This window comes from Nannobrachium achirus (assembly GCF_963921795.1).
Source record: "Nannobrachium achirus genome assembly, chromosome: 12".
Taxonomy (NCBI): Eukaryota; Metazoa; Chordata; class Actinopteri; order Myctophiformes; family Myctophidae; genus Nannobrachium; species Nannobrachium achirus.
Genome location: NC_137832.1, coordinates 45,227,134 through 45,243,015, shown reverse-complemented (window position 1 = coordinate 45,243,015; position 15,882 = coordinate 45,227,134). Strand labels below are relative to the sequence as shown.

The 15,882-nt window shown below is 46.2% G+C and overlaps 1 protein-coding gene across 2 annotated transcripts in view; it reads right to left on the bottom strand.

Moving 5' to 3' along the window:
• Positions 1–558: 558 nt before the first annotated feature.
• Positions 559–15,882, bottom strand: part of dapk1 (death-associated protein kinase 1) — a 98,455-nt gene continuing 83,131 nt past the window's right edge. For both annotated transcript variants that reach the window (XM_080738877.1, XM_080738876.1), the window contains exons 21-26: positions 13,696–13,881; positions 13,193–13,390; positions 12,215–12,353; positions 11,535–11,655; positions 10,371–10,559; positions 559–3,230 (exon numbers count right to left, since the gene is read on the bottom strand). In XM_080738877.1, coding sequence (XP_080595003.1) covers positions 1,932–3,230; positions 10,371–10,559; positions 11,535–11,655; positions 12,215–12,353; positions 13,193–13,390; positions 13,696–13,881 — 2,132 coding nt within the window. In that variant the 3' untranslated portion in view covers positions 559–1,931. The remainder of the gene's footprint in view (positions 3,231–10,370; positions 10,560–11,534; positions 11,656–12,214; positions 12,354–13,192; positions 13,391–13,695; positions 13,882–15,882) is intronic.

Sequence of the window (15,882 nt, the reverse complement as noted above, 5' to 3'; positions counted from 1 at the left end):
AAATCCCGAAAGACACTAGGAGGTGCTCTTATTGGGCCCCTCATTGATTACGGAGTCCTTGTCTGGTATCGCGACGCCCCAGCTGCCTTAAAGCTAAAGCTCCAAACAGCCCAAAACAAACTAATTAGGGTTGTGCTTGGTCTCCCTCCTCTGACCCACCTTACCGAGCATCACCACGAAAGCGTGGGGTGGCTCAAAGTAGCTGACAGAGTACAGCATCTTGCAATGGGCCTGGTGTACAAGATACACTACACCTCCAAGATTCCCATGTACCTGACAAACTACTTCTTAAAGGTCAAGGATGTTCACGATCATAACACCAGAGGCAGCTCCACTAATCATCATCAGCGTAGATTTAACACTAAACAAGGCGCTAACTCGTTCTCCTGCTATACCATCAACATGTGGAACGCCCTTCCACAAGCCCTAAAGGAGAGCAAATCCCTAGCCTCCTTCAAAATTGGTATGAAAAGTCACCTTCAGACAGCAGCTACCCGTGACTTGTAAATAGACTAAGCCCCCATGCTCCCCCCCCCCCTTTTTCTTTGTATTCTGCCTTTTGTATTTGATGTTATGCTTTTGAAACTGATATTATCCTAGATAAAGTACTATGTTCTATCCGTCTGTCTTTCAATGTTATATGAGATACTTAAAGTGTGGTTCCTGTGGAAATAAGCCTCGGCTTTCTAGGATCTCCTTTTAGTTGACCTTGTACCAGTGATTTGTACTGTCATGAAACTGTACTTTTTTCTATTGCAAACTTCTAATAAATTCTTCAATCAATCAAAAAAACCAACTCGGAAGGAACGGTAGGCAGATTCCCCAACCCACTGGGAATCTGCCTATTATCCGGTGTATACTGTACATAGACTCCCCTTTTATTCACGACACCATGTGTGTGTGTATGTATAGACACACACACAACATAAATCCAACTGTAAAGAATGCTTGATCTTGCTAATGTCAGAGGGCACTTTGTCTGCCTGAATTTGATTGAAATGTTATTTCATTTGACTGTCAACAAGGCACAGTTCAAGAGTTTTGAATGGAAACTATTGTTTGACATATAAACAGGATCATTGTGCTTTTCTTCAGGGAGGTAGAAGGCCATAAAGGCACTCTGAAAAAATAATAAATAAATAAAAAGAAGAAGCGATTATCGCGTTAAGCACTAAACAGAATGCCCACTGTCTCAAAATGTGTGCAAGGAGATCCTAATCATATATGTAGCTGTGAGAGACAATAGGCCCTATTTTCGTCCGTGCTAAACTCCTTATCCCTTCTTTTCCTTTTTTACTATTTGGAAAAACATTTTAATACTTCAAATAGACATTCTACAACCTCACAACGTGTTGATGTAGATCGGCTAGTTAAACTATTTTTGAAAATAGTAAAAGAAAGGTAAAGAAGTTTAGGGATAAGAGGTTTAGCACGGACGAAAATAGGGCCCAATTTGTCTAAAGATGGCAGGCACCATATCCTTATGCTTTGTATTGTGGAAAACCTACGAGTGGAAAAAAGCCTTCCTGCTATAAAGGCTGCCATCTTTTCACAGTTGAATATCCTTCGGCAGTTCAGCTTTTCTTTGCTTTATGACCAAAAGTTGTGACAAGGGGTCAGACATGGATGCACGTTGGTCGTTGGGGTTTGGGACTGTTAAAAGCAGCACAATAGATTAAGCACAGAATTAAAACCAGTTGAGCACAGACTTCGATACAGTTTGTGATACAGTATTCGATGTGATACAGTATTCGATGTGTTTGTGATACAGTATATCACAAACACAACTAGCGGGAGCAGCTCGTCCTTCTGATAAAAGATTGCACTTCATGTTCATGTCCCCGTCCCCCTCTCAGGTCGGTTTGACTCGACCCCTCACCGGCTGTCGGGTGAACAAACCGACACCCGTCTTGTTTTTTTGTTTTTTTGGATCAGCGGGATATGACGGAGCTGATGGAGTTGTAGGAGGTGCCCCCGTTGCAGGTGGGGGCGTAGCCGTTGGCGGCCCCGCCCATGGCTTCCGTGTTGACCCGGAAGACGGGCGAGGCTTTGAGGAGGAAGTCGGCCGCGTCCCGGCGGCCCAGCTCCCTCAGCTTGGCCATCAGCACGCCCACCGTGCTGTCCGCTCGCAAGCTCCACTCCTGGAGCAACGCCGCCGTGGGGCTGGGCAACTGCGGGGGCTGCTCGCCGTGTGCGTCCGAGTCCGGCTCAGGGGCCCCGTTGGGAGTCCCGGCGTGGGAGTGTTTGGCCACCAGCTCCGTCAGCCCCAGGTTCATGGCCAGCAGACACCAGTCCTTCCCCAAGGCGTCCGGAGGATCCAGCATGCGGCAGAGCTTCCTCCGAGCCAAGAGGCAAACGTCCGAAATGTGGACATGGGTGCCCAGACTCCCCTGCTGGTAGACCTCGGCGCAGCCGAACGCCAGGATGCTGCTGAAACTCTCCCGGTAGCCGCCCATGGTGTTGGTGAGCGACGGCTCCCGCTGCACCTGGGCGCGTAAGAAGTCTTTGGGTTGGTAGATCATGACGGGGCCGTGGTGCTCCCTCAGCTGCTGGGGGCTCAGGTAGTATTTGGCGGTCAGCAGTCCCGGCAGCGTCGAGGCCAGCAGGTTCTCCGTGATGCTGCAGATGGTGTCCAGCAAGGTGTAGCACTTGGCCCGCTCAGAGTCGTGCCCGCGCACCTGGATCTCCACGCCCTGGCCGTGGTTGACCAGCAGCACCATGGCCTCGGCGCCCGCCTGGCTCACCTTGGCGCCGTTGGTCCACAGGCGAATGTCTCCATCTATCTCCTCGCCCTCCTCCTCGGGCTTCTGCTGGTGGCTCCAGCGACACAGGTTCACCTGCAGCTTGTGGAACAGGCCGCAGGGGAAGGGCGTGAGGTGCTCGGCGGGGACCAGGCGCACGCCGCCGTATACCAGCGCCTCCTCCTCCTCCTCCTCGGTCCAGGAGCGGTGGAGGCCGTTGGTCCTGATGAGGGCTGGCACGTCCACCATGGAGGGGTTGGTGAGGTCGCGGGCGCACACGTCCATGGCGTCCAGGACCTGCAGCAGCTCGTCCACGTCGCTGTCGGGCGCCAGCAGCGCCTGCACCTCCTCCAGCCTGTAGCGCCCCCTGTAGTGGTGGATGGCCTTGGGCGTCTCCACCGACAGCAGCTTGGCGAGCACGTTGCTGCAGAGCCAGCGCGGCTCCAGCAGCACCACGTCCTGCACCGTCTCACTCTGCATGATGTTGATCTGAGGGCCAGGGAGAGAGAGAGAGAGAGCTGGTTGACTGATTGAATACTTTATTGCAGTGGTTCTCAACCCGTGGGTTTGGGGGGTCCCCAGATGATTGTTTTCTCACTCAATAGTAAACAAACCAAGTGTATAGACTATAGAGGGTATCTAACACATTTCTAAAGTGACAATTTATGGACTTTTTAATACCTCTAAAATGACAAATTAAACATTTGCCAAATTGTCAAATATTAGAGGCAGAAATTGTGAAAATAGCCGATCTACATGCTCACAACGCCTCGCAACGAGGCTATTTTCACTATAGTACCGTATTATACCAAATGTAATGCCTCAACTCTTAATGCTTGTCAGGGTGGGGGCGTGCCCTTACTGGAAGGTTGAGGACCACTGCTTTATTGGAAGTTTGCATAGGAACAGCACAGGACTGTACAGTTCAGATACAAGGTCTACTAAGAGGATTAAAGACCACAAGAAAGCGCAATGGCTTGTTTGCATTGAGGTCCTTTTGTACTCAATTCATGACAACATTAAATGACAGACAAACAACACAGACAGTACTATGCAGGAACAAAACTTCTGATTGTGTTATGCTACATGTATTTACAGTAAAAGGATCAGGGGGAGGTGTAAGGATGGGGGGGGGGCGGGGGGGGGGGGGTGGCAGAGATCGTAAGAAAGTTGCTGGGGAAATTAAGTCCAGAGAAGGAAGTGTGTATGCCAAGCAGAGGACAAAGATTTTGGTTAAGAGTTTGGGGCATTTAGGAATAGGAACAAGGTGAGAACAGAGTCACAAAGAGATGTGTTGATGAAAGATGTTGAACATAAACAATATGGTGAGGGAATGAAGACACAGCAAAATGCTGAGACACAAAGGAATTACGCAACAAAATGCCAGACGACATATCCGATGTACTCAGTCCGGTCAGAGTAATGTAGAATACTTTGGGTAAGGTGTACTGTAATAATATTAATAATAATAATAATAATAATAAAACTTTATTTGTATGCAGCTCAACGCGCTTTACAGAGCAGAAGATGAAGCACAAGTGCTTAACAGAGAAAACAATACAAAACTAGAAGCAGTGCTCTTCCGAGCACAGGTCTCCACCAGGCCACACAAATCGGCCTGTTATAGCGCCACCATGAGGCTGATTTAAAAAATGTGGGGCAGAGGTTCTGAATTAGCATCCAGGGAGTGTGTGTGCTCAGTTTGGCAGCGATCGGGCCAACGGCGCCAGAGATTAGCTGGTAACAACCAGGCCACACAAATCGCCCTGTTATAGCGCCACCATGAGGCTGATTTGAAAAATGTGGGGCAGAGGTTCTAGATTGGCATCCAGGGAGTGTGTGCCCGATTTGGCAGCGATCGGGCCAACGGTGACTGAGATTAGCTGCTCACAAACCGTGAGGACGCACGCACGGACGGACGGACGGACGGACGGACGGACGGACGCACGGACGGACGGACGCACAGACGGACGGACGGACGGACGGACGGACGGACGGACGGACGGACGGAGGGGAAAACATACTCTCCCTCAGCCTTCGGCTGGTGGAGACAATAAAAAGAAAGCAGAAAAAACTAGAAGCAGTGCTCTTCCGAGCACAGGTCTCCACCAGGCCACACAAATCGGCCTGTTATAGCGCCACCATGAGGCTGATTTCAAAAATGTGGGGCAGAGGTTCTGAATTAGCATCCAGGGAGTGTGTGTGCTCAGTTTGGCAGCGATCGGGCCAACGGCGCCAGAGATTAGCTGGTAACAACCAGGCCACACAAATCGGCCTGTTATAGCGCCACCATGAGGCTGATTTGAAAAATGTGGGGCAGAGGTTCTAGATTGGCATCCAGGGAGTGTGTGTGCTCAGTTTGGCAGCGATCGGGCCAACGGTGACTGAGATTAGCTGCTCACAAACTGCGAGGACGCACGCACGGACGGACGGACGGACGCACGGACGGACGGACGCACGGACGGACGGACGGACGGACGGAGGGGAAAACATACTCTCCCTCAGCCTTCGGCTGGTGGAGACAATAAAAAGAAAGCAGTTTGGCAGCGATCGGGCCAACGGTGACTGAGATTAGCTGCTCACAAACTGCGAGGACGCACGGACGCACGCACGCACGCACGGACGGACGGACGGACGCACGCACGGACAGATGGACGGACGGACGGACGGACGGACGGACGGAGGGGAAAACATACTCTCCCTCAGCCTTCGGCTGGTGGAGACAATAAAAACCTCAAACATTGAAGAACAATTTCAGAACAGTGCGGACGTCAATTAGCAGCACAAGGATTTAAACGTTCAGCTAAAAAAGCAAGAGTAAAGAAATAGGTCTTGAGCTGCATGTGCTTTAAAGCTATCCACAGAGGCTCAGTCCAGACTCCAGTCAGAGTAATGTAGAATGCTTTGGGTAAATGCTTTTGAAAGTTCGCTGTGTCATCCACTTGGCTCACTGGCTGACCACAGGCATTCCCATAAACAAGTGGAGAAACAATCTGTTCTGGACATTCTTCTGAGTCATTGAAAGTGCATGGAGCCAATGTTACTGATGAACAAACAGTGACCTCTAGTGGTATGACACAGCAAGGAAAATGTATTTATAAAAAGTAGTGTTTCTCAAACTTTCTCATTTCAAGGTCCCCATAACTCTGACAGTGTACAAATGGAACCAAATGAACCCACATTTGTACACTGTCAGAGTTACATACTTTTATGGGTCAATTTAGACCCCCCTAAAGGAACCCACATAGTCCCTTGAATCCACTTGAGAACCACTGGATAAAAGCATGCCTCAGAGACAGAGTAAAATATTAGAATAATGTGTGTGAAGTGTGTATTTTATATTACTAGAACGGGCGGCCCAGCGTCTAGTCGGCGACCTGGCCAACTCGGGAACGATGTAAATAGGGAATGAATGCCCCGCCCTTTAATGCAAACCCCATTATACCTGTTGTCATAGGACCCGTTTTGACCATCTGTTTGCCTGTGTCCATTTATGCCCATATATGGAGATATATGTATCTATCTGCCGGCGTTATGTCCATATATGGAGATCACTGCAGATATAGTTCTGGGTCCATTTTATGCCCATATATGCCCATATATGGAAATATCTGTCTATTTGCGTCCATTTTATGCCCATATATGGAGATCTCTGTATCTGTCTGTCTGTGTCCCTTTATGCCCGTATATGGAGATCTTTGTGATTCTGCATCCATTTTATGCCCATATATGCCATATATGGAGATATCTGTTTATCTGCGTCCATTTTATGCCCATATATGAGATCTCTGTCGCTTTTTGTTTGTTTCTTCTTTAAGCAGAATACGCAGCCTGCTTAAATCTGCATCATTCAAGTCATCCTCCCAGTCCCACGCTTTGTTGCTTGTCTTATGTCTTATGTCTGTCTCTTTTATTTTATTTGTCTTTTTTGGAGCAGACCCCATGAATGCCCCACCCTTTAATGCAAACCCCAATATACCTGTTGTCATAGGACCCGTTTTGACCATCTGTTTGCCTTTGTCCCCTTATGCCCATATATGGAGATCTCTGCACACACAGTACCGGTTGCTGAAAACTCTGATGTCAGACATCAGCTCCGCATACAGGCATTCATTTTATGCCCATATCTGGAGAGCGCGCGTGCCGGTGGGAAGAACGGTTCTCGAGATACACGGATTACATACATACATACACATTCACAGAGATTTTTTGTTGACTCATGTGGCGTACGTGATGTCAGAGCCTTTTATGAAGTGATGTCACAATGAGTCAGCGCTTGCGCCGATTTCCTCCGGAACAGCCTGATGTCAACAATCAGCTCTGCATAAGGAGATTCCGAACGTTTTGCGCCGGTTCGGAAAAAACGTGCGTCGGGTCGGGTCGAGGCCCGGCACTGCACTCCGTGCCGCGGCGGAGAACGCGCGTGCCGAATCTGAAGCCGGTGGGACGAACAGTTCTCGAGATACGCGGATTACATACACGCACGCAGACAGACAGACAGACAGACAGAGATTTGTCGCATTTATAGATAGATTATTATGTTCAATCCCAAACCAACCAACCAAACATGTTCAATGCAAATTAAACCCATTTATCCAATAGCATTGTGAGGATAAACAATAGGACCCATTGACTATGTAAATGACTTTGTAAATGTTGTTCATTTTACGGTGTGAAGTTGAGGTGTGATGGGGATAGCAGGGGGTCTGGGCTGAGAACCACGCTGTCCTGATTAGTGATGTATCCTTCATGAGTGATTTGTTGGTAACTGGTAGAGTCGCCAGAAAGAAACTCGCTTTTTTTTTACAGAGAATAAGGTTAGAAATAACTTTAGGATTACACATATCTTTCTGAGGTTAAGATTAGGAATAGGATTAGGGACCATTTTACTGAGGTTAATGTTAGGAATAAGGTTATGTTTAACCGTTTAGGCATAGTTTATAGAGGTATATAAGGATATTAAGGATCTCAATGGAAAATATCAAATAAGTCTTCACCGGCGCACACAACCATCACATCACAGAAGAGACAACACGCTTTCACCATTCCCCCTCCGCTCCGTTCCCCCACACAGACAGGCAGCTCGCAGCAGCAGTGGTGTTAAGTAATTAAAAGTACATTTACTTGAGTAGCCTGGACGTGTAGGTATTTGTACTTGAGTCCATTTCCCAGTACTTTCCTTCTACTCCACTAAATTTCGGATCCTATTGTATTTAATACCCACTACCCAGCGATTTATTTAAAACATTAGTCTTTTTGCAGATATAAATTAACAATAAAACATACATAAACCATGCTTTTACCAGTAGACATTCGAGTACTTTTTCCAAGCAGCCACACAGATGAGAGACACGGAAAAGCAATGCAAAGGGAAGGTCCCTCGACCTTGCTCTCTCTCTCTCTTTAAGTAGGATAGAGTGAGCTTGATTTAATACAGAGAGAGAGAGGAGTTCACCAGCGAATGTTCGCTAAATTCGACACAAGGGCGAATAAAAAACAGACGCCTTTTCGCTTTTTTTAAATTCGCGTTTGGTGTGGATGCTTCCATTGACTTTATAAGGTTTTAAACAAAAGGCGAATTATACGCTAATTCGCTATTCGCCAATTCGCCGGCGGTGTGTATGAAGCTTAAGCCTTGCCTTACCCGAGTTTCCTTTTAGTTGACATTGTATCAGTGAACTATACTGTCATGAAACTGTACCTTTTCCTATCGAAAACTTATAATAATAAATACCTCAATCAATCAATCAATCAAACGGCATAAACCATCAGTCCAGGCAAGTTTCTTTCCGGTGACTCTTCTGGTATTGGATTCGTTCATAAGAACCAAATCATTAGCAAGACTCGTGAATGATTCGTTCACGTTCTTAAAATGTTACGTTCACACTATCGTTCACCCCCCACCTTCCCACAGACCACCTCCCGGGCTTTTCCTCCTCCGAGGTGGAAAGACTGGTGATGCAAGGTTACACTCAGAGAGTGAGCTCAAGCAGCAGAGCAGACATCCATTAATTAACTTGAAACAAAGAACTGTGTTGTGGTTGTTGTTCCTGGACAAAAGCCAGATTTAATTTTTAAGTATGAAAGGAATTAAGTAGATGCGCGTGAGTGAGCCAATGATCAATGGACTGGCGTGAAATCATTGAATGGGCAGTAATGGTTAGCAAATTTAGCGCTGCATAATTTACACACCCTTTGGTCCGACCACCTAAACCTAACCTTAACCCTAACCTCAGTAAACTATGCCTAAATCCAACCTTAATCCAACCTTAGCTACTCACCAAACTAACGCTGGTGAGTAGCTAACCTGCCGACGCTGGTGAGTAGCTAACCTGACGACGGTGTTCGGACCAACAGGAGTTCGAACTTCGAACCATGGGGCAGCAATTGTTACTTGACCTAGTGGGAATGTGCGTGCAGAATTTCTCTGTAATCACAAGCTGCGTTCATGATTTATGATTCATGATCAAGTCATTTTGTTCAAAATGGACCAATCCTGCAAACTTTGGAAGCCAATGTTAGCCAATTAGGATGGAATATGAAATATCGGACAGATCGGTCTTGATCACATGACTATAGAGATACTATGTACTGATTTGCATGATTTTTTGATAAAATCTCAAGGAATAATAGGGAAAATTGTTTTACACAAGTCGGCCTCCTGGTGGTGCTATAAAAGGCAGATATGAAAAATGCAGGGCAAAGGTTTTTCCTTGGCCTCTAGGGAGTGCACATAAAACATTGTACATTGATCAGTGGAGTTATAGGTTAAAACACGAATGGGCTTGTTATAGTGCCACCATGGGCTGATTTGGATTTTTAAGTGGTATTTATTCCTCTGCCCATTGGGAATGTGCATGCACAATTTCACCAAAATCGCACACTGCGTTCATGATTTCAGGCATTTTATTCAAAACGGACCAATCCTGCAAACTTTTGAAGAGTTTTAGCCAATCAGGATGGAATATGGAAAATCGGACAGATCCATTGCCGATCACATGACTGTAGAGATACCGTGTACCGACTTGTGTGATTTTTGTACTGGCAAAAGTTAGTTTTGCTTAAATCGGCCTCCTGGTGGCGCTAGAACAGGCCAATGTGAAAGATTTGGGGCAGTTCTGAATTGGTATCCAGGGAGTGTGTGCACAGTTTGTCAGTGACCGGGCCAACGGTGCCGGAGATTAGCTGGTAACAGACGGACGGACGGACGGACGGACGGACGAACGGACGAGCGGACGGACGCATGCACGCGCAGACGGATGGAAGGACGGACGGAGGCGAAAACATAGTATCTCCCATGCCTTTCGGCTGGTGGAGACAAAAATGCTAGTCAGTGCTACAGGTATCTCACCGCCATGTCAAACAAGCAAAATACTCAATACTACCAACACAACCTAATAGTGCAGAGCCAAACAAAAAAAGTGTCCATTGGTCAGTGTAAGAAAAACTAAAAGAAAACAAGAAAGGGTGACACAGCAAGTGTATCGCTACACCCAACCCTGCTTATTGGCCAGTAGTTTGTGAATTATGTCTTCACACCATTGTGTGTGTGTGCTGTGTGTGTGTGCCTGCGTGCATGTATGCGTGCGACGTGCGTGCATTCGTGCGTGCATGCGTGTAAGCACCCACCTCCCCCATGCTGTGCAGCTGCAGGGCCAGGGTGCGGAGGTGCTCCTGGCTGACCAGGGGGTTGATGTGCTCCTGGACGTCGCTGACAAACTGCTGCCAGGAGGTCAGCTGGTTGGGCCCGCTCAGCTTCCTCCAGGCCGGCAGGGTGGCCAGCAGCCGCTCCCACAGCTGGGTCATTGGACTGCACCTCTGCACACACAAACAGGGACGTGCAGATAATGTTAGAGAGCCAGGGGCTGCAATATCTAAAAGGGCCTTTTGGTGAAAATATTGAAAATAGCAGACCTCTAAGCTGCGACGCGTTGTGAGCTTGGAGGTCAGCTATTTGCAGTACTTGATACCACAATAACTAATCATAAAAGACAATGTGGCGTACAGCATGGATTTCTACACAGAGAGGGCAATTCTTTCAACATAAGATGCTGCATTCAAGTTCAGGAGAGTTTGGAAAAGGCAATTCTTTTGATTCCCGTCTTCAGGTATGGCATGGAAAGAGGGGCATTTGCATTTCTTTCACCATAGTAAAAACTGCATTCATGGTCTTGAGAGGGCACTTTTTACAGACGACTAGTTAAAGGGCAGTGGCTCAAGCCCCCTTTCATGTCTGTGTGTGCACGTGCATGCACACAAACACAACACGGAAGGTCTGCCAACGTGTTACGTTTAACACCCATCTAGCACCAGAACGCATCTGTGTCACTCTAGATTTTAACCACCTTAACCATTATTTTGTGCTTTGACTGTAATAAGAAATTGCAGATATACAAGCTCACAGCAAGGCAGCGAGTGCCACGCTTGCAAGCTTGCAGATCTGCTATTTTTGAAAATTCAGCAGCGTCAGTTTTATTGGCCAATGAATACACAAGGAATTAGGGGGTGATACCACCGAGATGTGCCGTTTACAGATGCTGACACTTCTGCAGAAACGTCTTGGCAAACAGGGGTTCTTTCCACAAAGCACTGTGATGACCGGTGGACTACACACCTTGTGCTGTAAAGTTGAGAATACTTTTACTTTTATGTGCGTCTAATACCTTTAGGAAAACGCGATGTATGTGGTTAAAACAATGATTATGTTTTGCTTCCATTTCTCTGTGTGACAACCCCTGGCTTAGACAAAAGAGAGAGAGACAGTGTGTGCTTGTGTTTGAGTGTTGAACATACAGAGATGATGCTGGTACGGAGCTCCAGCAGGTGATTCCTCAACAGCTTCATGTCCTTGGAGTTGGAGGCTCCGGCATCCATGACAAACAACTTGTCACTGATATCTAGGTCATTCCCGAACCTAACGACAAACCACACAGCACATTTTTAAAAGTTCCAATCTCACTGAAAAAGGGTGTCATACCGTACACATCATAGCTTTATTGTGGGTTTTATAGATTCCTTGGACCGTTTCAAGTTCCCAGTACCCTAACCCTGCGTTGAGATATTGGAACAACTCCTACATTTGACCTTCAGCTAAATTTCTCGGTTGCAGCAATGTAAGCATCCTTTACTGAAACCAATGGCAAAGTAAAAAAAAAAAGAAGAAAAAAAAGATAAATCGAATCATGTAGATCTAGGGAATTTGTAGTGCCCATTGTTTCAATCGGTGTGATGCGAACAATACTGACAACAACAACAAAAATAACCACTTTATGGTTATTTGACAAACCAATTAAGAATTCTTACAGCACATCTTGTACTGTACTACATTTCGATTGTATTGACTATACTTGTACCGTTCTCCATTTTTATATAATAAAATAATCAATCAATCAATCAATAACATTCAACACATCAACATCTCCCATGGTCAGTCCTGTTTATATGGGTGTAAAATAACAAACCAAACACCATACCTGTTCCTGACCTCCTTGAGCAGGGCTCTCTCTTTGTCATAGCAGATCTCTCCAGAGAAGGCTCTAGGGACGTTGGCCAGGTCAGCGTGGGTGGCCACCAGGACCACAGCTAGAGGCTGCTGGATACGACCTCCAAAAGCTGGACACAGGCGAGCACACACACACACACACACACACACACACACACACACACACACACACACACACACACACACACACACACACACACACACACACACACACACACACACACACACACACACACACACACACACACACACACACACACACACACAGGGGTGTCACAAGGGGAGGAAAAGTGGGACTGAGTTACTAGGGGCCTGGAATTATTTTATACTTTAGCAATTGAAAAATAGCAGATATACAAGCTCACAGCGCGGCACCGAGTGCCGCGCTGCGAGCTTGTAGATCTGCTGTTTTTGAAAAGTCGTGGAAATTTGTGCAAATCTTTGAATGTGTATTTTTCAAGCGAACATTTGTAACTGAAATTTTGAGATGGGGTCCGTGGCCAAATACATATCATTTTGGGGGTCCTTCACATGAAAACGTTTGAGCACCACTGACATAGAAACACACGCAGCCACGTTATCAATTTTATACTTTGTCATATAAGTGTTTTCCCCCTTCCGCACAGGAAAGGGGGGGGGGGGCTATCTCGCTGGTCCCCCTCCCTAGCCACGCGTAGCCTGACTATATATGAACTGTGGATATGAATCTAATAATTCTATATGGAAGGTTATTTTCCAAGAAGCGGGTTACAACTTTTTGTCTCAGGACACAATCGGTTAGCCCAGACCAATACTAGGCCCTGATTGGTCACCCAACTCTTCAGGGTGAGGGAATTGATTCACAATTGAGCGGGGCCAGACCCAATTCCGCCAAGGGCAATTTTCTTTTGCACCGGCGGATTCTTCTGATTCCAGGCTACCCCCTTCCCTCCCACCCTCCGTTCCTCACCTATGGTCTCCTGGGGCAGGGTGAGGGCTTTCAGCATGTTGAGCCAGTAGGTGATGTGGCTCAGCTGGGTCTCGTACGACTCCTCCAGGCTGAAAACCACCAGGTGGATGGCTGTGACGTCATTGGCCGCAAAGTAGTCGTAGGAGCAGTAGTAAACCGGGTTCCCAGAGAACTCCCACACGCTGAAGTCCCCGACACCTACGAGTGGGAGGGGAATGATACTAGGGTAACATTTCTAACATACTAATGTCGACATGGGTAGCGATGCCATGCAAAGGTCAAAGCCAAAGTGATGTTTGATGCATTTGCACATTTACCTGAACACAAAAGCACCTTGCGGCTGCTACTCGAAAGAGAAATCAAAGCCTATCCTTAACTCCCCTGACCTACCAATTGTAAATACCACCTATTTTACAAAAATATTTTGCGATTATGTCAAATAATTGTGATTAGACGATTATTATGTAATAATTGTGACAGGCCTGGGCTGAGTGGGCTCGTACCATTGATGTTGGCGTTCTGGATGTCGATGGCCTTGGTGGCCTGTTCGTCTGCAGAGGACATGGCGTTGTGGACGGGGGAGAAGACCTCCAGCACGCCTTTGGTCAGGCTGGGCTCGAACATCATGCTGCGGCTTCTCACGCTCACGTTCTCACAGCCCGGGTAGAGGTTGGAGATGCTCACCGACACTGAAGACACACGAATGCAGACAGGGGCGTTAGTGAAAGAGTGAGTGACTTTGGACACGGCCGCTGACTTTGTGATTAGACCCTCCCACGCATCCAGTGACAGCAATTCTTAGGCATAGGCTCCACAGAGCTGGATTTTTCATATATCCCGGTTTTTCAGATATCCACATAGAAAAATATCTAGGTCCACACGACAAAGATATCTAGGTCTAAAATAATCTGAGTCCCCAGACCTCCACTAGCGGGACAAGCACACACACAGTAAAGTCTACAGAGATATCCGGGTTCCATGCCAACACGGATCCAGTGAATCGGATATTTTTCAATGTCTCCACTTATTTATCCGGTTTAAAAAATATCCAGCTTCGCGGCCAACATATCCAGCTTTGTGTGGCTGCAAGCCCCAAACCCACAAAAAATGTCTAGCAAATGTCTAGCTTCAGAAATATCACCTTAGTCTTTTGAATAACACGCCATTTAGTTTTAGTCCTATTTTAGTCATCTGAAATGGTTTAGTCTTAATCTAGTCGACTAAATATCAGAATCTTAGTCTTTTAGTCTTAGTCAACAAAATAAACATGGCCTCCATCACAGGAATTGATGATGTAAGATCAGTCAGTCAGTAATCTGGGAACCAAATCATCAAAGCAAGGGCGACGCCCACTCGGCCTGTCTCTCTTGCAATGGGCCTGGTGCACAAGATACACTACACCTCCAAGATTCCCATGTACCTGACAAACTACTTCTTAAAGGTCAAGGATGTTCACGATCATAACACCAGAGGCAGCTCCACTAATCATCATCAGCGTAGATTTAACACTAAACAAGGCGCTAACTCGTTCTCCTGCTATACCATCAACATGTGGAACGCCCTTCCACAAGCCCTAAAGGAGAGCAAATCCCTAGCCTCCTTCAAAATTGGTATGAAAAGTCACCTTCAGACAGCAGCTACCCGTGACTTGTAAATAGACTAAGCCCCCATGCTCCCCCCCCCCTTTTCTTTGTATTCTGCCTTTTGTATTTGATGTTATGCTTTTGAAACTGATATTATCCTAGATAAAGTACTATGTTCTATCCGTCTGTCTTTCAATGTTATATGAGATACTTAAAGTGTGGTTCCTGTGCCTCGGCTTTCTAGGATCTCCTTTTAGTTGACCTTGTACCAGTGATTTGTACTGTCATGAAACTGTACTTTTTTCTATTGCAAACTTCTAATAAATTCTTCAATCAATCAATCAATCAATCTTCCTAGCAACTCTGAGGCTGTCTAGAGAGATTAGTCAGTCAGTAACAAATCACCACTTTCTGACACAAGGGGGCAGTGTTGCTTAATAAAAGCAAATGCAGGCTCAAACTGCAGGAGACCTGTCACCTGACCATGTGCTGAAGAGCAGTTATTTGATGAGACCTTCGGTTCCTTACAGCTTGCCTTGCACTCACACGCCGCCTGCATCACCTTGAACAGTCAAACTAAATCATTTACAAGTTAAACCGAGAGTGAGTGATGTGTCATCCAATATGCTCTCAAGATTAGATAAAATAAATAAATTAGCTATGGTTAACCAAAGATATGTTTACTGACGATAGTGTCAATTTTAAGGAAAGGCAACCTATAAGACGGTGGTGTATACCAGTGGTTCTCAACCTTTTCATGTCGGGACCACCCCAAATTAATCATATTTGAAGTGGGGACCCCCCACCCTGACAAACAGCATTTGATGCATTACATTTAGTTTGACTCAGTTCCACAAATAGATATTGTGAAAATAGCAGATCTGCAAGCTCACAACACCTTGTGAGCTTGTATATCAGCAATTTCTCAAAAAAATGTGCCTTATATTATTTGACAATTTGGCCAATGTTTGACCATTTTCTATTGTATAGTTTGTTGATTTCTTTGGATGCAGTAATGGTCTTTATTTTTTCCTAATTTTTGTTTTGTATTAAAAAGGCCTTAAAATGTCATTTAACTGTCATCTGGGGACACCCCCAAAATCACGT